Source organism: Balaenoptera musculus, chromosome 12, assembly GCF_009873245.2.
Source record: "Balaenoptera musculus isolate JJ_BM4_2016_0621 chromosome 12, mBalMus1.pri.v3, whole genome shotgun sequence".
NCBI lineage: Eukaryota > Metazoa > Chordata > Mammalia > Artiodactyla > Balaenopteridae > Balaenoptera > Balaenoptera musculus.
This window is the reverse complement of record NC_045796.1, coordinates 51,150,737-51,176,028: the sequence shown is the minus strand read 5'-3', so window position 1 is coordinate 51,176,028 and position 25,292 is coordinate 51,150,737. Positions and strand designations below refer to the sequence as shown.

The 25,292-nt window shown below is 39.8% G+C and overlaps 2 protein-coding genes across 2 annotated transcripts in view; both read left to right on the top strand.

Annotated features, from left to right (window-relative positions):
* Positions 1–13,500, top strand: part of LOC118905000 — a 47,027-nt gene extending 33,527 nt beyond the window's left edge. Inside the window, 3 exon segments of the mRNA XM_036871217.1 lie at positions 11,346–11,457; positions 12,900–12,949; positions 13,329–13,500. Of these exon segments, the coding sequence (XP_036727112.1) occupies positions 11,346–11,457; positions 12,900–12,949; positions 13,329–13,500 (334 nt within the window).
* Positions 13,501–23,029: 9,529 nt separating this feature from the next.
* LOC118904999 (coiled-coil domain-containing protein 162-like) overlaps positions 23,030–25,292 on the top strand; it is a 59,210-nt gene continuing 56,947 nt past the window's right edge. Inside the window, 1 exon segment of the mRNA XM_036871216.1 lies at positions 23,030–23,191. The gene's annotated coding sequence lies outside the window, so the exon portion shown is untranslated.

Sequence of the window (25,292 nt, the reverse complement as noted above, 5' to 3'; positions counted from 1 at the left end):
AAGAAATGAAAAAACAAAAACCAGGTAAGATTTATTTACACAACAGTGTAAAGCAACTATACTCCAATTAGAAAAAAAAAAAGATTTATTTAATGTGGTAGGTGTGCTTGCCTGTTCATAAGTTCATTCCAGTCTGGAACACAGGAGGATAATGCTACTCGCATATCTGCTGCACCATTTAATCCATTCCTTTCCTTTGTTTTTTCTGGGTTAAGACTGAAAATCCTAGTTCACACAAACTAGTTGTTGTGAATGGTAATAAGAGCAGCATACTCTTTCGACTTAACAAAGGAAAGTCTTCCTTTATCTTAATCCAAAATGCGATAAACTTAATGTTTCATAATTCTTCAATGTATATGAAGAACTGAGCTGCAATAATTCATTTTCTTCAGGCACCAAGTTGAACTCAATTATTGATTCTGGGTTTCAAAAAGCGAATGCATATTTTACCCAACAATTTTGTCTTAGTGTTTCAAATTTCTCTTCTGGGAATAAGTGGTTAAAAGTCAATAGAGAAGTGACTTCTCTATGTCAATAGAGAAGTGAGCTGCAACAACATCTCTAGTATTATTTCTTCCAAAATGTTTTCATTAATAACATTCTCTTCGATGTGCTGCAAAATCCTTGGAATCATGTAGTAGCTAGGATGGTTGCTTTTTTTTTTTTTTAACATCTTTATTGGAGTATAATTGCTTTACAATGGTGTGTTAGTTTCTGCTTTATAACAGAGTGGATCAGCTATGCATATATATATATATCCCCATATCTCTTCCCTCTTGCATCTCCCTCCCTCCCACCCTCCCTATCCCACCCCTCTAGGTGGTCACAAAGCACCGAGCTGATCTCCCTGTGCTATGCAGCTGCTTCCCACTACTATTTTAAATTTGGTAGTGTATATATGTCCATGCCACTCTCTCACTTCGTCCCAGCTTACCCTTCCCCCTCCCTGTGTCCTCAAGTCCATTCTCTACATCTGCGTCTTTATTCCTGTCCTGCCCCTTGGTTCTTCAGAACCTTTTTTTTTTTTTTAGATTCCATATATATATGTTAGCCTATGGTATTTGTTTTTCTCTTTCTGACTTACTTCACTCTGTATGAGAGACTCTAGATCCATCCACCTCACTACAAATAACTCAATTTCGTTTCATTTTATGGCTGAGTAATATTCCATTGTATATACGTGCCGCATCTTCTTTATCCATTCATCTGTCGATGGACACTTAGGTTGCTTCCATGTCCTGGCTATTGTAAATAGAGCTGCAATGAGCATTGTGGTACATGACTCTTTTTGAATTATGGTTTTCTCAGCATATATGCCCAGTAGTGGGATTGCTGGGTCATATGGTAGTTCTATTTTTAGTTTTTTAAGGAACCTCCATACTGTTCTCCATAGTGGCTGTATCAATTTACATTCCCACCAACAGTTCAAGAGGGTTCCCTTTTCTCCACACCCTCTCCAGCATTTATTGTTTCTAGATTTTTTGATGATGGCCATTCTGACTGGTGTGAGATGATATCTCATTGTAGTTTTGATTTGCATTTCTCTAATGATTAATGATGTTGAGCATCCTTTCATGTGTTTGTTGGCAATCTGTATATCTTCTTTGGAGAAATGTCTATTTAGGTCTTCTGCCCATTTTTGGATTGGGTTGTTTGTTTTGTTGATATTGAGCTGCATGAGCTATTTGTATATTTTGGAGATTAATCCTTTGTCAGTTGCTTCGTTTGCAAATATTTTCTCCCATCGTGAGGGTTGTCTTTTCATCTTGTTTATGGTGTCCTTTGTTGTGCAAAAGCTTTTAAATTTCATTAGGTCCCATTTGTTTATTTTTGTTTTTATTTCCATTTCTCTAGGAAGTGGGTCAAAAAGGATCTTGCTGTGATTTATGTCTTAGAGTGTTCTGCCTATGTTTTCCTCTAAGAGTTTTACAGTGTCTGGCCTTACATTTAGGTCTTTAATCCATTTTGAGTTTATTTTTGTGTATGGTGTTAGGGAGTGTTCTAATTTCATTCTTTTACATGTAGCTGTCCAGTTTTCCCAGCACCACTTATTGAAGAGGCTGTCTTTTCTCCACTGTATATTCTTGCCTCCTTTATCAAAAATAAGGTGACCATATGTGCGTGGGTTTATCTCTGGGCTGTCTATCCTGTTCCATTGATCTCTATTTCTGTTTTTGTGCCAGTCCCATACTGTCTTGATTACTGTAGCTTTGTAGTATAGTCTGAAGTCAAGGAGCCTGATTCCTCAGCTCTGTTTTTCTTTCTCAAGATTGCTTTGGCTATTCGGGGTCTTTTGTGTTTCTATACAAATGGTGAAATTTTTTTTCTAGTTCTGTGAAAAATGCCATTGGTAGTTTGATAGGGATTGCATTGAATCTGTAGATTGCTTTGGGTAGTATAGTCATTTTCACAATGTTGATTCTTCCAATCCAGGAAGATGGTGTATCTCTCCATCTGTTTGTATCATCTTTAAGTTCTTTCATCAGTGTCTTGTAGTGTTCTGCCTGCAGGTCTTTTGTCTCCTTAGGTAGGTTTATTCCTAGGTATTTTATTCTTTTTGTTGCAATGCTAAATGGGAGTGTTTCCTTAATTTCTCTTTCAGATTTTTCATCATTAGTGTATAGAAATGCAAGAGATTTCTGTGCATTAATTTTGTATCCTGCTACTTTACCAAATTCATTGATTAGCTCTAGTACTTTTCTGGAAGCATCTTTAGGATTCTCTATATATAGTATCATGTCATCTGCAAACAGTGACAGCTTTACTTCTTCTTTTCCAATTTGAATTCCTTTTGTTTCCTTTTCTTCTCTGATTGCTGTGGCTAGGTCTTCCAAAACTATGTTGAATAATAGTGGTGAGAGTGGGCAACCTTGTCTTGTTGCTGATCTTAGTGGAAATGGTTTCAGTTTTTCACCATTGAGCACGATGTTGGCTGTGGGTTTGTTATATATGGCCTTTATTATGTTGAGGTAAGTTCCCTCTGTGCCTACTTTCTGGAGGGCTTTTATCATAAATGAATGTTGAATTTTGTCGAAAGCTTTTTCTGCATCTATTGAGATGATCGTATGGTTTTTATCCTTCAATTTGTTAATATGGTGTATCACATTGATTGATTTGTGTATATTGAAGAATCCTTGAATTCTTGGGATAAACCCCACTTGATCATGGTGTATGATCCTTTTCATGTGCTGTTGGATTCTGTTTGCTAGTATTTTGTTGAGGATTTTTGCATCTATGTTCATCAGGGTTATTGGCCTGTAGTTTTCTTTCTTTGTGACATCTTTGTCTGGTTTTGGTATCAGGGTGATGGTGGCCTCGTAGAATGAGTTTGGGAATGTTCCTCCCTCTGCTATGTTTTGGAAGAGTTTGAGAAGGATGGGTGTGTTAGCTCTTCTCTAAATGTTTGATAGAATTCACCTGTGAAGCCATCTGGTCCTGGGCTTTTGTTTGTTGGAAGATTTTTCATCACAGTTTCAATTTCAGTGCTTGTGACTGGTCTGTTTCTATTTTCTATTTCTTCCTGGTTCAGTCTTGGAAGGTTGTGCTTTTCTAAGAATTTGTCCATTTCTTCCAGGTTGTCCATTTTATTGGCATATAGTTGCTTGTAGTAATCTCTCATGATCCTTTGTATATCTGCACTGTCAGTTGTTACTTCTCCTTTTTCATTTCTAATTCTGTTGATTTGAGTCGTCTCCCTTTTTTTCTTGATGAGTCTGGCTACTGGTTTATCAATTTTGTTTATCTTCTCAAAGAACCAGTTTTTAGTTTTATTCATCTTTGGTATCATTTCCTTCATTTCTTTTTCATTTATTTCCAATCTGATCTTTATGATTTCTTTCCTTCTGCTAACTTTGGGGTTTTTTTGTTCTTCGGGTGTAAGATTAGGTTTTTTATTTGAGATTTTTCTTGTTTCTTGAGGTAGGACTGTATTGCTATAAACTTCCCTCTTAAAACTGCTTTTGCTGCATCCCATAGGTTTTGGGTCATCGTGTCTTCATTGTCATTTGTTTCTAGATATTTTTTGATTTTCTGTTTGATTTCTTCAGTGATCTCTTGGTTATTTAGTAGCATATTGTTTAGCCTCCATGTGTTTGTATGTTTTACAGTTTTTTTCCTGTAATTGATATCTAGTCTCATAGCGTTGTGGTCAGAAAAGATACTTGATATGATTTCAGTTTTCTCAAATTTACCAAGGCTTGATTTGTGACCCAAGATATGATCTATCTTGGAGAATGTTCCATGAGCACTTGAGAAGAAAGTGTATTCTGTTGTTTTCAGATGGAATGTCCTGTATATATCACTTATGGACCCTTAATTCTATTCCATTGATCTGTATGTTTGTTTTTATGCCAGTACCACTGTGTTGTTTTATTTTTAATTAATTAATTAATTAATTAATTATTTATGGCTGTGTTGGGTCTTCGTTTCTGTGCAAGGGCTTTCTCTAGTTGTGGCAAGCGGGGGCCACTCTTCATCGCGGTGCGCGGTCCTCTCTTGTTGCGGAGCACAGGCTCCAGACGCACAGGCTCAGTAGTTGTGGCTAACGGGCCCAGCTGCTCTGCGGCATGTGGGATCTTCCCAGACCAGGGCTTGAACCCGTGTCCCCTGCATTGGCAGGCAGATTCTCAACCACTGCGCCACCAGGGAAGCCCCACCACTGTGTTTTGATTATTGTAGAGTTATGGTAAGTTTTGAAATTAAGAAGTATGAGTCTTCCAACTTTGTTCTTCTTTTTCAAAATTGCTTCATCTATTTTGGGTCCCTTGCATTTTCATATGAATTTTAGGATCAGCTTGTCAACTTCTGCATAAAAAAAAGCCATTTGAGATTTTGACAGGGATTGCATTGAATCTGTAGATCAGTGTGAGTACTATTGTCATCTTAACAATATTAAGTCTTCTAATTGATGAGTATGGGAAGTCTTTTCATTTATTTATGTCTTTTTAAATTTCTTTCAACAATATTTTGCAGTTTTCAGTGTACAAGTTCTGTATTTCTTTTGTTAAATTAAATCCATAATATTTTATTCTTTTTTATATTATTATAAATGGAATTGTTTTCTTAATTTCATTTTCAGTATTCATTACTAGTATATAGAAATACAGTTGATCTTTTGTCTTGCAACCTTTCTAAACTCGTAAATAGTTTGCTTGTGTGTATATGTATGTATTCCTTAAGATCTTCTATATAAAAGATTATGTCATCTGCAAATAGAAATGAATTTACCACTCTCTTTTCCTTCTGGATACCTTTTATTACTTTTTCTTGCCTAATTGCCCTAACTAGACCCTCTAGTACAAAGTTGAATAGAAATGGTGAGAGTGGATATTATTGTCTTATTCCTGATCTTAGGAGGAAAGCTTTCAATCTTAAACCATGAAGTATGATGTTAGCTATGAGTTTTTCTTAGATAATTTTTACCAGGTTGAGGACATTCCCTTCTGTTCCTAGCTTTTTGATGATTTTATCATGAAGGGGTTTCGGATTTTATCTGTATGTAATACTCTTCGGCATTTTTTTTTTTTTCACTTAACAGTATATCCTGGAAATCAGTCCAGATCTGTTCATAGAGATTTTCCCCCCATTTTAAAAAAACAACTGTATAGTTTTCTCTTGTGTGTATATACTTGTGAATGTAACTTAAGTGTAAAATTAAATATGACACGGGCTTCCCTGGTGGCGCAGTGGTTAAGAATCCACTTGCCAATGCAGGGGACACGGGTTTGAGCCCTGGTCCAGGAAGATCCCACGTGCCACGGAGCAACTAAGCCCGTGTGCCACAACTACTGAAGCCCTTGTGCCTAGAGCCCGTGCTCCACAACAAGAGAAGCCACCACAATGAGAAGCTGGCGCACTGCAACGAAGAGTAGCCCCCACTCGCCGCAACTAGAAAAAACCCACACGCAGCAACAAAGACATAGTGCAGCCAAAAATAAATAAATTTTTTAAAAAATTAAATATGACTTTAGGAAGTCAACTTTCCAGATGGTTCTTAAACATTCTTTAAGCTTTATGAATTCTATATAGCTCACCACATTTACCACTTAGCACAATTTATTTGCCTCTATTTCTCTATTTTTACTCTTTACATTAATAAATGAGTATAAGTTTATGAGTATGGCAAGAATACTCAATCCCCACTTCTACTGCTAAATACTAATGCCCATAGAAATCAAATACTGAAGTAGAAAATAGGGATAGAGTGAGTTGTATTGATTTTTAAAAATTCAACGCCCCAAATCTTAATTCAGTACCTACTTTAAGTTAGGCTCATCAGATAATACTGAGGTACGATTCATAATCCTGAGGAACTTACGTCTGGTGTATAAAAGGGGGAGAGGCTCATAAGTGGTTCAAATACAAGGAATAGTAGAGGTTCAACAAGCTATAGAAGGAATTTAAATAAAAGAGAGGTCACATCTGGGGAGCCAGGAAGGGCAGCACAGAGTGGCGGGGGGGCATTTGGGAAAACCTGAAGGATGAGTTTTTTGACTGGTAGAGATGACCCTTCAGATACTCAAGCATAGTATGAAAGAGCAGATGAGTACTAGGAAAAAATGGGGAGCCCAGCTTGACCCCACCTGTGATTTTCATGCATAGTTGACATATGGAATTTTTTATTCAGTTAACTTAATCTTATGAAGAATACCAATATGTAAGACAGATGTAAGTGGGGTTTTCCAGATTGAGAGGCTTATAAGTCACTCCCTGAGATTCATCCAGGAAGCAAATGGTAAAAGTCACTGGATAGGAGGACAGAGCAGGGTGGGAAGGCATTAGAGTAATAGCCTGGAAAGACTCACAGCACAAGGACGGGTAGGAAGGCATTAGGGTTATTTATACACATATGAATATGTGAATATATATAGTAATATATATGTGTGTATATTTATATACTCTTCTACAAATGTGGGACAGAAGAGGTCTAATGATATAGTAAGGAGGAATAAATGATGAAGACATCGAGAGGGAACAAGAGGAAGGGAAAGGAGGAAGGAAGGAAAGAGACAGAGAGAGAATAAAATTGTTACTGTTATCAAAGCCAAAGATGGAGAGTGTTTCAAGAAGAAATGAGTCACCATGGAAGAGGTACAGATGGCAAATAAGCACACAAGACAATGTTCAACAGCATTAGTTTTTAGAGAAATGCAATTAAAACCCCAGTGAGCAACAACTGCATACCCACTAGAATGGTTAAAATTTAAACTAGCTATTCTGAGTCTTGGCAGGATGTGGAGGATCTGGAACTCTAATACACTGCTGATGGGAATGCAAAATTGTCAGTTACCTTGGAAAACAGTTTGGCAGTTTCTTAGAAAGTTAAACATATATTTACCATATGATTCAGCCATTTTACTCCTAGGTATTAAGAGAAATGAAAGCACACGTCCATACAAAGACACGTAAATGTTTATAGCAGCTTTATTTAAAATAGCCAAGAACTGGAAAAAAACCCAAATATCCATCACCAGGTGAATGGACAAACAAATTGTGGTATATTTGTACAATGGAGTATTACTCAGCAATACAAAGAAATGAATTATTGACATCTACAACAATATGGATGAAGGCAGACCAAAAAAAGAATATATACTGCATGATTCCATTTATATAAAATTCTAGGAAATGCATTCTAATCTATAGTTGCAGAAAGCAGAGCAGTGGTTGCTTGAGGAAGGGGGCTGGGTGGGAGGGATGGCTCTGGTCATTATTTTGATTGCAGTAATGGTTTCACAGTTGTATACATATGCCCAAACTTATCTAACTGTACATTTTAAGTATGTGTTGTTTATTGAATGTCAATTATACCTAAATAAAGTTATTATTTTTAGGAGGAGGAAGAGGTGAAAGAGCAGGAGGGAGAGGAGGAAGAAGTTGATAGAGTTAAATGTAGAGGGAAGAACCAGAAGAGTAGGAATTAAAATGAGGCTATTTTATATTCTCAAAAGTTCATTGCTGACTCTGAGAGAGCAGTTCTAAGGGGGTTAGAGTGAAAGCCAGACTGCCAGAGTTAAGGAGTGAGAGAATGATAGAAGTGTAGAAGTAGGGTATATTTACAGCTCCTGCATTAGTCTACTGGGGCAGCCATACCAAAATACCATATACTGGGTGGCTTAAACAACAGAAATTTATTTTTTCATAGTTCTGGAGGCTAGAAGTTCAAGATCAAGGAGCCAACATGATCAGCTTCTAGTGAGAGCTCTCTTCCTTGCAGATGTCTGCATTTTCGCTGTCCTCACAAGGCAGAGAGAGAGAAAGTTCTGGTGTCTCTTCCTCCTCTTATAAGGACACCAGCCCTATCAGATTTGGGCCCCACCCTTATGACCTCATCTAACCCTAATTACCTCCCAAAGGCCCCATTTCCAAATACCATCAGTGGGGGTTAGGGCTTCAACGTAAGAATTTAGGAGGAGACACAAGCATTTAGTCCATAATAACTCTTTAAGAAGTTGGGTCAGAATTGAAGAGGAAGCTTGAGGGGTCGGAGAATTAAGAATAAAATAGATGTGATCATATTTGTAGGAAGGGACTGGAAAAAAGGAAGAAATTGAGGATAGAAACAAAAGATGGTCATGGTTGGGATTTTGAGTGCAACTTGGAGTCAAGGATTTAAGGGTTCAACTTAGCAGCTTCTATGGTCCAGGCAAGGCGGTGAGCTAAGTGATGGATATACCTGAGCTCATGGATCCTCTCAGCAGCCCTAAGAGATGGAGGACATCATCCCCTTTTTCTAGGTGAGGAAACAGGTTTTGAAAGGTTAGGGAACAGAGCCAAGATCACCAGCTGAGTGTCAGCACTAGGATCTGATTACAGAGCTTATTTTCTTCCCTCTTAGCTCACTCATAGCCTTTCGAAGACCTCTTGAGTCTTCTGAACTGGTATATTCTACTATTTCCAGGAGACTGGGATAGCCCAAGAGTCTTCAGAAAAAGTCAAGATGGAAACTTTAGCCTTTTTAACCCCAGATTTTTTTCTTTTGTCTCATTTTCCTTAAGTGTCCTTAGTAATTCAGCTATGGAGAACTTATTTCTTTCTTTGAAGAAGAATAGTCTTTCCTTTGAAGGCTTAATATTTTTCTTTTAGTTAGTATTTTAGAAAAATGTAAAAGAATTCCATCCATCATGCCCTGTAGCTCCATAACCAATAGGAATATTGGAAGATACAGATTTCCCTTTTTTTCTTCCCCCTCTTCCTTCCCCACCCTCCCTCCACCTCTCCCTCCCTCATTATTACATTGTGCAGGGCAGCATATACAGCCCACCTCCATCTGCTTAGGCTATACAAGAATGGGAACCCTGAGATGATTTTTCAGATCTTGCAGCCATGAAGTTCATCAGCTGTATTTCTTGAGAGGGCACTATACAAAGCACTCCAACTAGCCACCTTGTAAAATGGAGAGTTTTTTCTCAGAGCACCTTAGACAACTCTATTCTGGAAATAGTCACACTTAGTGCCTCACCCCTTCATTGTGCAAAATGGTATCTCTCTTCTGTTCGCTCCCTTACTCTCTCCTCTCCTCCCCTTCTCTTCTCTCCCTTACACTCCCTCCCACCCCCAGTGTATCCAGCCATTTACATGTATTTGGGGTCAGTTATGGCTGTGAGATAATTTTACAGTCAGTACCACAGGACTTAAAATCCAACAAATTTAATTCACTTTGGTTTGAAATATTTTAGGAAATAAGTTCAGGTCTGAGAAATCATAGTGGAATGGGTCCAACCAGAAGAAGAAATTCCAGAATTGTGAATGGCATAGAAAGCATGCTGTTAGCCACAACTCCAAAAGTTCCAGACACACTTATTCGTCCTTCAGAAAGATTCCAGGCTACCAAAAGGTACTGCATGGGGGTGGCGGTGAAGGGTTGTTTATAATAACAAAAGTATCCTCTTTCAAGTCAGTTAATAACAGTATTATGGGATTGAAGGATGCCTAAACTCCCAGAGTCACCAGCATGTGTTAAATTTTTTAGACCTTGTCTGAAAACGTTATAAAACACCGAGAAGGCCCAGCTCCTTCTAATATGCTCCAGTCTATGAAGGAGAGTCTACAGTTCCTAATTTCAAACTCTTTTCTCTTCTCCCTCTTCTCCTTTCTCTTTCTCTTCCCTTCTTCCCCTCCTTCTTCCCTCTCTCTATATTTTTCAAATTCCAACGAGGGTAGAACATAAGGAAGAAGAATATGAGCATGTCCAAATTTTCCACATCTATCTTAAACAGAAAAGCACAGAACTACCCTCACTATTCTAACAAGGGTTTTTCCATTGCTTAGAATAATAGAATGGTACATTGTTAGAGAGGCACGGCCTCTACAGACATATATCTATAAACCAGTGTTTCCCTATTATATCTTTTTTTTTTTTAAACGTGATGATCCATTCATTTATTTATTTATTTATTTATTTATTTATTTATTTATTTATTTATTTATTTATTTATTTATTTATTTATAGCTGTGTTGGGTCTTCGTTTCTGTGCGAGGGCTTTCTCTAGTTACGGCAAGTGGGGGCCACTCTTCATCGCAGTGCACCGGCCTCTCACTATCACCTGCTCTCCCGTTGCAGAGCACAAGCTCCAGATGCGCAGGCTCAGTAATTGTGGCTCACGGGCCTAGTTGCTCCGCGGCATGTGGGATCTTCCCAGACCAGGGCTCGAACCCGTGTCCCCTGCATTGGCAGGCTGACTGTCAACCACTGCGCCACCAGGGAAGCCCCTCCCTATTATATCTTGATCTCGTATTCTGTAATAATTTGTATTACAGAATATGAGATTTGTATTCTGTAATAATTATGAATACTCTGAATATTTTATTGAGGCATACCAATGAGACTCTAGTCTAATTCTGGCAAATTTAGAATGAAAATAAAAATAACAAGCAAAGCTACTCTACTCCTCAAGATGTCATTAATCTGACACATGGCCAGAGTTTGAGTGCTCTAAATTCACATTCCCAATGTGTGGATGGGAGATTTAAGACCAATGTGTCCAGTCAAGAGGACCCTTAGGAGGCCACTTCAGTCCAGGTACTCCTACAGTTCAGACCAGGAGGGCACAAAGGGACCTTGGGAGTACAAACACTGGGCCAGACTATGAAGTTTGGGAGTGAGGAGGGACTGACGATGCATGCTTCAGGCACATGGGGGTCCCCAACAAGGATGGTGACATCTCAGCATCCCCAGTGAATATAAGAGAAACACTTGGAGCAGGTAAGAACCACAGAAACAGAGCCACCTGATCTCCTGCTGCAGTGCCCAGTATGCAGCCCCAGGTGTTCCTGTCCACCAGTCTTATTGTTATATGTCCATTTACCTCCTGCCTTGGGCTCACATGTCTCTGTTCACTTGTCAGGGCTCTGGAAGCTTTCGTGTCTATTCAACTAGAAAAGGTGGGGCTGCGGGACATGATGCTGAATGCCTTCCTCCTCAGGAAACAAGCCACGGCTGACAGAATGAAGAACCTCGTGAGTGTAGTAAGAAGGGCTCCCTAAAGATCGCATCATCTTTTACATTTGAGCAAATAAAAATTCTTAACTTGGAACCTGTTGCTTTCAACCTATTTGGATAGAACCATTGAAAATATAAAGAAATGAAAAAGAGATTTCAATAAGAAATAGAAAGGAAGGAATTCAAGCTAATTGCAGTCTAGTTTTTAAAATATGTGCATTTTTCCAAGGGCACATTTTGTTTTGTCGCTTTCTAAGCAGAACTAGTTTCAGCACCTGCTCTGGAACATTTGACAACTCCTGAGTGACCCACAGGTGCTTAGGGGGTTTAGACAAGGTGTGCAAGGGCTCTTGCCATCAAATTCACCTGTTATCTTGGTTTTTCAGACACTACCACCATGTTTCTATTAAACAGTTTTATACTAACCTAATCTTTTGAGAAGTATTATGAAATTCAAACCTTTGTCAATTAAAAGTGTTGCTTAATTTTATGGATATTATTTCATTATTCATTAATTTTTTGGTGAAGAAGTCCTTAGGCTAATACATAGTTATTTGGGAACGAAATGACAAGGTTTACAATCTCTAGGCTTTGTCCATACCTGAGACTGAAAAGGAAGGACTTCAATTTACCTAATCAAGTTCTACAAATTGGATATGATGGAGGCTAGACCTTCTAGATTACTGCTGAGGAGTAATGGGGGCAAAGGACTCCTTTTGATAAGTAATTAAGTAAATTACTTTGATAAGTAAATTACTATTTTAACTAAAATATTCAAAAAATATTGACCAAGTGAAAAATATATTAGCTCATTAACTGCCCTTTAGGAATATCCAATGCCTATCAGATTAGAAAGGGTTCAGACAATATAATTGTCAGTTTTGTCAAGGTCTAGGATTTTAGCCTACTTATAAGCTAATAAGTTAGCCTGTTACTGTTCTGAGGATGCTGGCAGAGGACACAAGACTCCTAGGTCAGAGACAAAGAACTTTGTTACTCACAGCAGAGCCAGCCTCATGAGCCTCATGTTTGTGTCATTTCCTTTTGCCTCCCAAGTCCCACAGGGGCAACATGGAGGAGCCTAGGTACACGCAGTTTTGTGTCACAGTTGAGTAACATTGAGCTTGGGAATCCATCTCTTTTATAGCAAACCTGCTCTTTTTTCTAGAGAGAGATGTTACCTCATCCCTTCAGACTGCTCTCTGCAAACATAATCCTGAGAAGTGGTTCAGGTAAAGAGTGGTAAGGGCCTTGAATTCTTGGCATACTCATAAGATGTGCTGGAGTAGGAAAGACCCACAGAGGAATATCTCCCAATAGGTTGACCTTCAGAAAGAATATCTCAGCTTGTGGCTTTCTCCTCCTTTAACTTAGCTATAAGTTTGTACAGATGTATTAGCTTGGGGAATTCTTATAGCCAACTGTCTAATAGGAAAACTGTCATTCTCTTTTATCACAGGATGAAATTGGGAAAGTCAAGAGAGACATTATAGTTGAATATTGCCAGAAGTAAGTATAGTATATGTGAACTACACAGGCTGATTTATGACTCTAAACTCAATAAACAACAGTATTATACAGAAATCCATACAATTAATCAGCTGGTTTGTGTTTAAATAAGCCACAGTCCTACTGGATAAAAGCAAATTAAACTGTCTTCTGACACACACAGGAAGCAGTATCAGAAGTGACAGCTAAGAGACACTTGGAAGAGATCCATGCCTCTGCCTTCAGACAATAGCAACCTGACCAAGACAGAAGTTTCTTCTTGACAGAGGTCCTCTATTCTCTTTGAAAAGTCTCCAGGGACTTATATCCTGGAACTTCCGTGAGAGATGGAACAACTTGGATTCACCTCTGCACATCATCTCTTCTTCTGACTTTTTAGATTCAACCGCCACATGTCTCACTATGCTCTTCGGGAGCAGATCATGGCATACTGCAACAGCCTTGAGAGCCCTGCTGGACGATTTCCCTACCATCAGAGATACCTTTTTCGTGGTGGGAAAACCACAAGAAAAGAAGGGGTCGAGGGACTCCAAGGAGAGCCTCAAGACTGACCCCAGGTGCAGAATTTTCTTTAGAGCTTGTTATTCCCCCTCCCCATCCCACTTCTCCTAGGGGAGAGGTTTGTTAAGTTTGGTATGGAAATCTTGCTCCCTTTAACGTATTTAACCTTGATCTTCTGGTCCAGAAGGGGAAAAGAAAGAGCTAACACTCCAAGAATAAGCATATCTTTGTATTTGAACGCAAAAAGAGTTCTTTGTTTATGGGCTGTTTGACTGCTTTTTCAATCTATGAAGTTTCATTTACCCCTGGAGTACCCAGAGATTTTCATCAGTCACACCCTTTTACATAAGCCAGCATCTAAAATAAGCAAACAAATAAGTAAACTTAATCTGGAACTGTTCTGGCTTCAAATATTTTACTCAGTGGAGTAGAAGAAATATTCAGGAAAAAACAAAACAAAACAGTGATACTCCAGTGCTTTGGATAAATCAGTGTCCTTCCGCACTTCACTGATAGAGAAAAATATATATATGTAGAATGATATTAAGTGATAAGAGTGGAGCTGCTTCCATACCACCTTATCATGTCTTATCCAGTTTTCCAGATGTTCGTAATTCAGCCTACCTAGAGTTCATTCACTTGGATGGAGGAGTTGGCATACCTGTGTTGTAAGTAATCAAATTTCCTTTGAGGAAAAGAAGGGGGTATTACACAGTTACACAGCCTCCAAGAGGGAGCAAAAACACCCTATAGGGTGAACTGCCTTCCCTCCTTACTCTTTCCCTTTTGGCGTGGCACAGAGTTTAGTTCTGAGTAAGAGTAATAATAAATATGATCACAGAACAGAAAGATGGAAGGGAATTGAAAGACCATTTGTATCAGACCACTCTTTCACTCACTTATCATTCATGGATTATTCAACCATTATTTGTTCAGTGCTTACTTAGTACCAAGCACTTTGTTATGTATACTGGAGTTACAAAGGTGAATAAGTCATTTTGACTCTGGCAATAAATTCAGTCTAGTGGAGGAAATCTCTACAAACAAGTCACTTCAAAGATTTCAAAGATAACATGTTAGAGTTATGTGAAAGTCCTGTGAGGACACAAAAGAGGAAGTGTTAAACTCTAGCCCAGGGCCTCAGGGAGAAAGTCAAAGAAGAGGTGACAGGTAAGTTGGAGTTCACCAAGGAAAAGGTGATGATAGAACAGACTAGAGAATGCTAGAGAATCAAAGAAGTTGAGTCTCTGCCCTTGGCTGACTGATAGCTGGCTATCAAAATAGTGGCCAGTCTGACCTTGATACTTATAAGGTGACCAGTTTGTGGATTACCAGTGTTTTGTCTCATGAGCCCAGCCAGTACATTCACTTGGGTAGAATTCAGGATTTACCTAATGGAAGAATGCATTAGAGAGAGAAGCAGGGCAAAAAATACCTCAGGAGACGAATAATTTTGCTGAAAGTTTGACTGGACATCTATTGCCCAGTGAGGCCGAAGTGCATCTTTCTTTCATATAAAAACATCACAGGATAATCCTCTAAGACTTCTTAGTTCCATTTTCTCATCCACCCAATAGCCATGTCAACCATTTGTAAACCCAACCTACATTTGGATCAAATTTTTAAAATAGTTTACAGAACTCTAACCGTGAGTTCACTGCCTTCTTATTTAGGATAAATGGATTACGGAAGTCTATTTTGGTTTCTGATCTGTTTTATTTGCAGCCACCAAATAAGGAGGTCAAGATGTAGAGAGGGAAAAAAATAAATCTCTCCAACTTGCAGGTTTTGCTCTTTTCCGTTATTGGTTTTTTTTGTTCGTTTTTTTGTTGTTGTTGTTGTTGTTTTTTTTTGTAGATGATGTGTGTTACCTAAAGTTTAAGGGAAACAGTCATTTAAGGGGGAGAGACTAGAGCCCTAAATCATCTGGTCAGTTAATGTGTGATCATTTCAGGACAGGGCTTTGGTCTAGGAAAGTGTGAGCAAAGGGAGTGCCCACCCAGAGCCCAAGTCATATAGTCAGGCAGTGGATGAACAGCAACTGATACAGATTCAGCAATTCTCCACTACCCCCATCTCCTGCTTCCTAAAATCTCTAGATTTTAACATGTCCCTTTTAATACACTCACATGAAATGGAGCATGGAGAAAGGAAGTTCTGTCTTCTGTGGAAGTTTGGAAAAGGTACTGTATATAATTCTAACGCTAACCCTAACCCTAACTCCAAAGTCTATGATTCCATGCATTGAGTATTAATAAGAAATGAACCTCAGCCACAAGAAGGTATAGTAGAGAGAGCCATGCCTGAGAATTAGAATGTTGGACTTTACCCGGCTCAGTCATAAGTTGTTCTGAGGTCTTGGGCAAATCACTTTTCTTCAATCTCTGGATTTCAACTTTCCATCAAATAAGTGAGGAGATTGAAGCAGCTCTCTGAAGTTAAACATGCTAAGTTTCTTAGTGCTAAATTGTCTAGAGCTTTATTCCAAGGAATAGGACTGCTCAGGAAAGACTTGCTGGGAAGGGAGCCATCTAAGAATGTTCATGAAATGATCGATGGGAATCATCCCAGGTCAAGATAAACTAGAGATAAAGGGACAGAGTTGAGGAATGAGGGTCATGGAGAACAGAGGTCCTCACCTTATTCCTAAAATAAGGAGTTGTGTTAGATCAAGGATAAGAAATGTTTTATTTTAAATGTCAATTCTGTGTCCTGCTGTATTAGTGTCCTGCTGAGCACTCTAAGACATCCCAAGCTTGTGAGATTGTTGTGATTGATTGGCAGTGTCATACCATTGTCAAGGAAAGGGAGAAAGGAGGCCTCCCTGCTTGTGTTTGCCATCCCCTTGACGAGAAGAGCCCCATAAATTCTGTAGGTTTAAAATTCTAAGATGCTACTTAATCCTTAAAGGCTGTAACATACTGTTTAGTTTTAGCAGAGACACCCTGCCCCTAAACCAGAACCTAAATAGAAGAGGAGCCAAGGGAAGCTCTCCTCCAAAGAATGATGCCCCTTGAGGGCTCTATGTCCTTCATGGCTCTAGAGGAGACTGGAGTCTGGAGACTGGGATGACACTTGGCCACACTCCCAGGAGCCATGGCGCTGGCTGATAGAGGAGCGAAGAAGGGACAGAAAGAGAGGACACTAACATACAAGCCCTTACTGTGTGACAGCCAGATCCACCACTATGCCACACTGCTGCTTTATGAGGATTAGAAGAAAGCACGGTTTCCCCCGGGCAGGGGTAGCCCCATGCCAGGGTGCAGAGCTTGGCAAGTAAAGTGTAGGCTGGATCTCAGCCACTGCTGGTTGCCTCAGGGCACAATCTGAACAACAGTACATGGTAGCCTTGGTGCCAAGCACTGTATAGCAATGAATTAGACATGGTTCTTTCCCTTTAGGCAAGGGGAAATAGGCAATTACAGTACGTTGTGATAAAGAATAAAAGTATAATGAAAGCACTCACCAGGAAATATTCAGTATTACCTGAAGGATCAGGGAGGTGGGGATGAGGAGCTAGGTGGGCTTCAGGGAAGAGGGGACACTTAACCTGGGTCTTGAAGGATGACTAGTGTTTCAGGTGCACAAGGAAAAGAAATTCAGTGCAAGCTGGGAGACCCGCATGTGTAATGGCACAGAGATATGAGACAGCATGTGGACCTCCCAGTGGCTCCTGTCCAGGGTATGTGAGGATGAGTTAGGGAAGCAGAATGTACAGCACGAAGGGCAAGATCCAGAAGTCTGCCATTTGTCCTTCAACAAACAGGGAGAAGGGGGCAAGATGATTGTCAGTGACCATTTAGGGACCTACTAAAACTGTACAGACAGGAGATGTTTAGGAAGTGAAATCAGCTAGGCCAGGTGCTAGATTTAATGCAGAACTGAGTGAGGAGAAGGAAGAGGAATCTAGGATGTCACCCAGAGTCTCTGGCTTGGGTGAATAAAAAGATGGCAGTGTTGCTGTTGTTTAATGGGTACAGAGTTTCGGTTTTGGAATATGGAAAAAAATTTTTTGGGGACATAAATGGTGGTGATGGTTGCACAACAGTGTTAATGTACTTCATGCCACTGAAATGTGCACTTAAAAACAGTTAAAATGGTAAATTTTATGTTATGTATGTTTTATCACATTTTATAATGGAGGAAAAAAAGAATGGTAATGCCATTAAGAGGAGAGATATGGAGGGGGAGATAATGAATCACAGCTCAGAAGCCCCTGTTGTGAATTTCTTCCCTTGGTCTCCCAACAAGTCTCAGACGCTTCTTATTCTGGATGTTTTCCACTTTCACATACTTCCATTCCTCCATGCTTCTATCATAGCATCATGCTCTCAGGTCTAGCTGCCTCTGGAATGTAAGATCCTTGAGGGCAGAGATTGTCTTCACTTCATGTCCTGTGTGTGTGCCTGTGCCTTTGACCTTGGTTTGAAAGGGAGGATGGGGAGGGGAGAGTGAACCCACAGGAAGTGGGGGCAGTTCCAGCCCCTTTAATTCAATTATGAAATAACAGACCATGTCATCATCTGCTGCTAGGAATTTGGTATGAGGCTTAAGGAAGACTTGGAGCTGATGAAAAAAGGAAATGGACATGAGAGCTGATCAAAGGAAAGAAAACCAATTTTCCCTGGCATGACACATCTCAGGCTGGAAACTATTTATTTGTTGTTGCATCAGTGCAATTAGCGGTGTGATTTCCTCTAGCTGTGCTCAGCAGCATGCAACTAGAAGCAGAAAGCAGACTAGCTAGAGGGATCCAGAGTTGGGGTTTTGCTAGATAAGTGGGTCATGAGTACAAAAAAGCAGAGAACTGAAGGTGCTGGTGGGAGAGTAGTTCATGTGCTTGGCTGTGAGACCCAGTGTGGGTAGGGAAGGGAGTCGTGGGGGTCAGAATGGAACTGACAGATGGAAGGGGAGGCCAGAGGGCTGGATGACATCAAGGAGCATATTTTGTGGGGATGAAGGAGGTTTAGTGGGAGTGAATGAGTGAGAAAACTGGAAGAATAAAAGGTTGAGCTGGGAAGTAGGATATTTGAGTTTAAGTCTTTAGAGGTGATATGGTTCCAGGTGATGATAAGGTCTGGAGTGTGGCCCTGGAGTGGGTGGTGAAGGAGAATGGAGGTGAAGGGGGTGATGTTGAGCAGGTCAAGGAATTGTCAGGCCACTGAGTTGATGGGCCATCACAAGCGGGGAAGAATCCTCCTTGCAGGGCTGAGAACCAGGCTTTGCTCCTGCACTGAGCACCTAAAGCTTTCTGCTGCCCTCTCTGTCCCCCTTCAGTAGAGGGCTACCTGCTGCAGGCAGGGGTAGAAATGGCAGGAAATAACGAATGAGAAGGAAAGGATAACATTTGGTAGAGGGCCCTGTGGCTCCAGGAACACATGTGCTTCTCAGAGGCCAAGACTGAGTTCAGCCACACTGCTGCCAGCCCCATGGCCCACAGACCTGTGTGCTCAGACATGGGCCTTATGACTTTTTATTGTTGATAGTCAGTGTTTCCTTGGGGCACCTTCAAACAAATATAGAGATAAGACGAGCTTAAGCTGGTTTTGACCTACTCCAGGACAGGATAGTCTGACTTTGTGGTTGCTGAAATAAGAGAAGTTCTCCAAACTAACACCACCATACTTTGTTCCTGAGCTTCAAATTACCTGATTAAAACCCTGAGACTTGAGACTACTCCAAGTAGAGTTTTAGTAATTTAAAAAGTTTCATATTCAGAATGTTTGATATCGAAAACATTCAGCCCTCAGTTAAAATGAATTACATTTTACTTTAAGAAATGGAAAGGGTCATCTGAGTCTCTCCTAAGGACCCAGAAATAATGACAGTCAAAAAATGCCAAAAAAAAAAAAAAATGCCCCTATGATTTCCAAAAGGCTCCCTAGAAGGTGAGACCCTCCCGTTGAGAGTCCTTGCTATAGACAATGGAGTGGTAATGGAAACTGGTACAAGAGAGCAATGGGATCAATAGGACCTGAGAGATAAAGAAGGAAGCATGTAAAAATGACTTCCTGGTTTCTGATTTTGAGGACTTGGGGGTTGTGTTTCTTTTAACACAGGAGGAAGCCCGGGATCGGGGTGCGGATGGGGGTGAGGAGTTCAGTTCTTGCCTTTTTTGACTGAGGTGCCCTGAGGCACTGCCAGCCAAGGTGGAGCAAGTTGGGACTCTGGAGCTGTGGAAGGGCTTCAGAGGAGCTGGAGACATTCTGTTTCCCAGACCAGGTAGTGGGTACCTGGGCTTGTGCAAATCCTTACACCAGACATACACGAATTATGTATTTGTATGTAAGTGAGTAACGAAGAGATAGCAGTACTGCTGCCTAAGAAATGATAAAAGTATTTGGAGGAGGAAGAAAGGAGGAAGAAGGAAAAGAGGACCAGAGTCTAGAGAACCTGGCAGGAAACGTGGTGGGGAGGGAAGGAAAATAGAGGCTGGTCTCCAGAGCCTGGATTCTAGAACTAGACATACCTGCGCTTAAATCTCAACTTCATCTCTTAGGAGCTGGATAGGAAAGATCTACGTAACCTGGTAAGGCCTCAGTTTTCTCACCTGTGAAACAGAAACGACATAGGAACATCCTAAGGTTGTCGTAAGAATTAAGTGAGAAAATGTCACCCCAGGTATGGTGCTGGCACTTAATTTATGCCCTCCGCTTCCTTTCTTATCACACCTTTCCCTCCCCCCTGTGCCCACTCCTTCCTCTCAATACAGCTGAAGCTAAAACCAGCCCAGCTGCTCTTCTCCTGTTGAGTTATTTATAACTGTGGCCACTTGTGAGCAGCCTGAAAAAGGAGGACTGCTGCCCTTGGGCTTAGACGCTGGGTGTGTGTGTCACCACAACGTGGGCTCTGGGGCTGTGGCTGGAGGGCGGTGGTATAATCTCACACCAGACGCCCCTTTCAGAAAGAGAAATGCTGTGCTCCCGGAGTTTTCTTCTCACGCCACAGGAGGTTTCAGCCCCGGCCGCGATGTTTGCTGCCTGCTGACGGGAAAGTCTTCCTCAATTTATGGTTCATACCCCATCCTTCTGAAGTGCTGATTATGTTCAAAACTCTGCCTGAAAATGTTTGTATTTTTTTATGGGTGCCAGAATGGAAATTGGCTGTTTTTATGTCCCACAGTTAAACATATCAATTTCAGAGAATATCTCTTGTGTTTTTTTCAGGAACACCTCATAACTGAAATCTCACAGCTCCTCATGTTTTTGCCTGCTTTATTATATTTTCCCTTGTGCCTCATTATTTCATAGTTCTGTTTCTCCATGGTCATTACTGAACACTAATTGGAGGTTCCGACATTCCTTATTAATCCTTAATTTCCTCCACAACGCCAAGAAAACCCCACCCTGATGCGCTGAAACTAAGGAGAGGTTGAGATTGCACTTAATCACAGTCATTAGCTGGTTCCTGTTTTTTGAGGGGTTCCTCTAAGTACCTCATTTACTGACAGAGGGTGACCATTAAAAAAGAGTAGTTATAGAAATACATAAAGCATTCAAGTATTAGTTAAATAAAATGCAATGTTGAAAATGGCAATTTGGGAACATTCTGATTTTTCTTTGTAAGTGAAAACCTGTTTAGCAATTTAGGTTTCTTACCCTTTCTTTTTTCCCCCCAGGTTTATTGAGGTGTAATTAACAAATAAAATTGCATATATTTAAAGTGTACAGAATGATGATTTGATATACATATACATTGTGAAATGATTACCACAGTTAAGCTAATTAATACATTCATCACCTCACATAGTTACCTTTTTTTTTGGAGGTGAGAATGCTTGTCTAACTCTCTTAACAAATTTCAAGTATAAAATACAGTGTTATTAACTATAGTCACCATGCTGTACATTAGATCCTCAGAACTTATTTATCTTATAAATAAAGTTTGTACCTTTTGACCAACATCAGCCCATCTCCCCCATCCCCTGGCAACCACCTTTCTATAAGTTTGACCTTTTCATTTTCATTAGATTCCACATATGAATGAGATCATACAGTGTATGTCTTTCTCTGTCTGGCTTATTTCACTTAGCATAATGTCATCCAAGTTTTACCCTTGTTGTTGTAAATGGCAAGGTTTTCTTCTTTTTTATGTCTAAGTAATATTCCTGTGTGTTTGCATGCATGTGTGTGTGACGTTTTCTTTATCCATTTATCCATCCACTGGACACTTAGGTTGTTTCCATATCTTGGCTATTGTGAGTGATGCTACATGGAAGTATGAATAATCTCCTTGATATACTGATTTTATTTCCTTTGGATATATACCCAGAAGTGGGATTGCTGGATCATATGGTAATTTTACATGCAACAGAATGAAACTGAATCCCTATTTTACACCAATCACAAAAATTAACTTCAGGTGGATTAAATACTTAACTGTAAGACTGGAAACCGTAAAATCAGAGAGGAAAACAGGGAAAAAGCTCTTTGACACCAGTCTTGGCAATGATTTTTTGGATACAACAACAAAAGCACAGGCAACAAAAGCAAAAATAAACAAGTGGGATAACATCAAACTAAAAGGTCTCTGCTAGTAAAGAAAAAATCAACAAAAGGAGAAGGCAACCTACACAATGGGAGAAAATATTTGCAAACTATATATCTGATAAGGGGATAATACCTAAAATATGTAAGGAACTCATATAACTCAATAGCAAAAACAAAAACAAAACAAGAAAAACAATTTTTAAACCAATAATCCGATTTTAAAATGGTCAAAGGACCTGAACAGACATTTTTCCAAAGGAGATATACCAATGACCAACACATAAATGAAAAGGTGCTCAATATCACTAATCATCGGGGAAATGCAAATCAAAACCATGATGAGATATCACCTCACACCTGTTAGGATGGCTATTATAAAAAAAGACAAGAGAAAACAAGTCTTGGTGAGGGTGTGGAGAAAAGGGGACACTTGTACACCTTTGGTAGGAATGTCAATTGGTGCAGCCACTATGGAAAACAGTATGGAGATTCCTCAAAAAATTAGAAATAGAACTACCCTTTATTTCATTCATTCACTGAAGAATTTTTAGGATTTTTAAAAATATATAAAACTACTACCTTCTGCAGTTAAATCATAATTTTTCTCTTTTCCGTCACTGAATGTTGATATTTATGATCCATTGTTTGTTTTTCAGTCATGTGTTTAAACTATGTTGATAAGTAGTTATGTTTTGCTTACAGGTATTCCCTCAGGGCAATGTTGTCTGAATATGAATCCCTGCTAGGAATTTATTTGTGACCCTTGTAATTCATTGATAGTTAGTCATACAAACACATTTTGATGTGTTTTTGGCCTCCAATGGCTTTAAACAAAGAGAAACACTTTGCTTTAATTCCCCGGCCGGAGTTACCTTGTCCAAAGACATACATAACCTGATTTCATGAAAAGGCTTGTTGTTCTTTTTTTCAGATATTATCCTGTAACTATTATCCTGTATTATAATGTGAAAATGTTTATCTAAATATTCTTGTTTAAATATATTATTCCTAATCAATGCTCATATATTTTTATATCCCTTTAGAAGCTTCTTGAAAATTATTTCCTTGTATTGATTTTACCCACAGGTAGCTTTTAGAGCCTTAAAGCTAACTCTACAGCTGATAGCCCCTCTCCACGACATTGTGGCCTACCTCTTCAGTTTGGCTAAACTTGGAGATTGTCCAGCATGTTTTGAATTTCCTCTAAGTCCTAACCCTCTGAGAGGCGACTGGGAAGGAACTAAGGGTATTGGTAAGTGATTAAAGGTGATTAAAATTGCCTTCAATATTCAGTTGAAATTCCATGAAGCTCTTTTTTTTTTCCGCTTTATTGAGGCCTAATTGAAGAATAAAATTGTAATATATTTGAAGTGAACAACTTTATATTTGATATACATATACATTGTGAAAGGATTTCCCCCATCTAGTTAATTACTATGAAGCTCTTAATACCTGGAAAGACAGGACTAAAATATTTCCTCATAAATGACAGAAGGGCAAAGGGAAAGTCCCATTATATATTGCCTCCAAACAGATTGATTCCACATTTACAGGTTAAACCATGAAGTACGCCAAGTCAGAATTTGGGGGGCCTGGGTTTTTACCCTGCCTCTGTCACTTGGTTTACTAAAAGCTGGGCACTTTACTCCCTGGCTCTCTGTTTGTCATCTGTAAAACAGGGGTGACAACACCTGTCTCAGAGAGATGTTCTGTGGATTGAAATCTGTAAAAATTCTAGAAGGATGTACAAGTCCCCATTAAATATTAGCTTTGCTTTCATTCCCTTTCCCCTCCTGGGCTTCGTGAACTAATGTGGCAAGTTCAAGGCCAAGCATTCACTGTCAAGAAGCTTGCAGACAGCCCTCAGTTAGCTAACAATGACCCAGTAGTCCTGTTAATAAGAACAGTTGAGGCTTTTGTTTTATCTGCCTAGTGCTAATCCGTGAACTCTAACTCAGCACAAGTTCTCAGATAAATGCATGAGGTAAATTAAAGACACTGAAATGCTTAGTAAGCTGGGTTTATCAGAAGCAGTGAAACTGGTCTTACTATTTTAATAACTTGACTCCCATCCTAATTATGTCATTAGTCATGTAAATATTAATCAATTAATAGCAGTATATTATAACATAGTAGACAAGGATTTTAAAGTGTGAGAAGAGCCAAAGAAATGAGGTAACATGCCTATCTAAACTTAGTGGTCTTAAAACAAATATGATGTAATCTGAATCTATTCCTCTCTGGGCAGTGCATCAAGGAATTGTTTGTGGGAGATTCTGACTTGTTCCAGGAGGAAGATTGATGCCTATATCTGAGGAGAGGCAGCCTGAAGAAGGGAAGGGGTTGGTGCTACCTTAGCAGAAAGCACAGAATTGTTGCAGGCCTACTAGCAAGTCTTCAATATAAGCATCAAGAGATTATAGAAGTTCCAAAGCACTCTTAGCTCCTTTCCTTTTGCTAATCTGGGGACTGTCGTAAGGGGTTAACTCAGAAAATAAACTAAGATGCTCTCCAGTGGAGCTGGATGTTGGGAGGGTTTGGGGCTGGACTGTAGATGAGGGACAGGAGAAAGGAGGATGGGCCAGGAAGAATGCCATCCCTGCCCTCGAGAAGATGAGCTAGAAGCCAAGGTAGAGCCAGAGCCATGTTTCCAAAAGAAGTCACTGCATAGGAAGTTCTGTAGCAGCTGGGAGGGAAGAGCCCACAGGGAGGGTGATCTGGGGGGAACTTGCCCTCGCTTGAATCAATGGAGAAAAATAGGAGGGCTTGTCCTAAAGGGGGACAAGAAAAGGATACTGGCAAAGATAACAGGCAGGACTACACGTGGCCAGTCCAGAGAGAATGATGAACCCACCAGTGCAACACTGAGGGATAGTGGTAAATGAGGCCAGATTGTTGAGGACCTAGAACTGAGGATGAAGGAAATTGGTTTTTTACTATTTATATGCTTATGAACCGGAAACCATTGAAATAATTGGGGCCCAGGCTTTCCAAGGTGTACAACTAGAGACACACACCTTGTCATGTTGCCAGTAAAAACATTTGTGCTCCAGGGAGAATGTGCGAAGTTTTACATACTCTGCTTTGCTGAAAATAGATAAAGAGCAAACTGAACTAAAAAAAATTCCATTCTAAGATAATCATCTTTTTTAAAAGACTAGGCTGCTCAGTTCCTGGCCTGCTTCCCAGAGGAGGCAAGGAGAACTAAGGTGAAAAGAGGAGACGGGTCTGTTCATAGACCCACCCAACTCCTTTTAGCCATTTCAGAGCTGTTTGGAGTTAAAGTGACTTTTGAAGACTTATGTGCTTTAAAATATTTTTTAAAGAGACACTTCAAATTTCAGCTGTGGTCC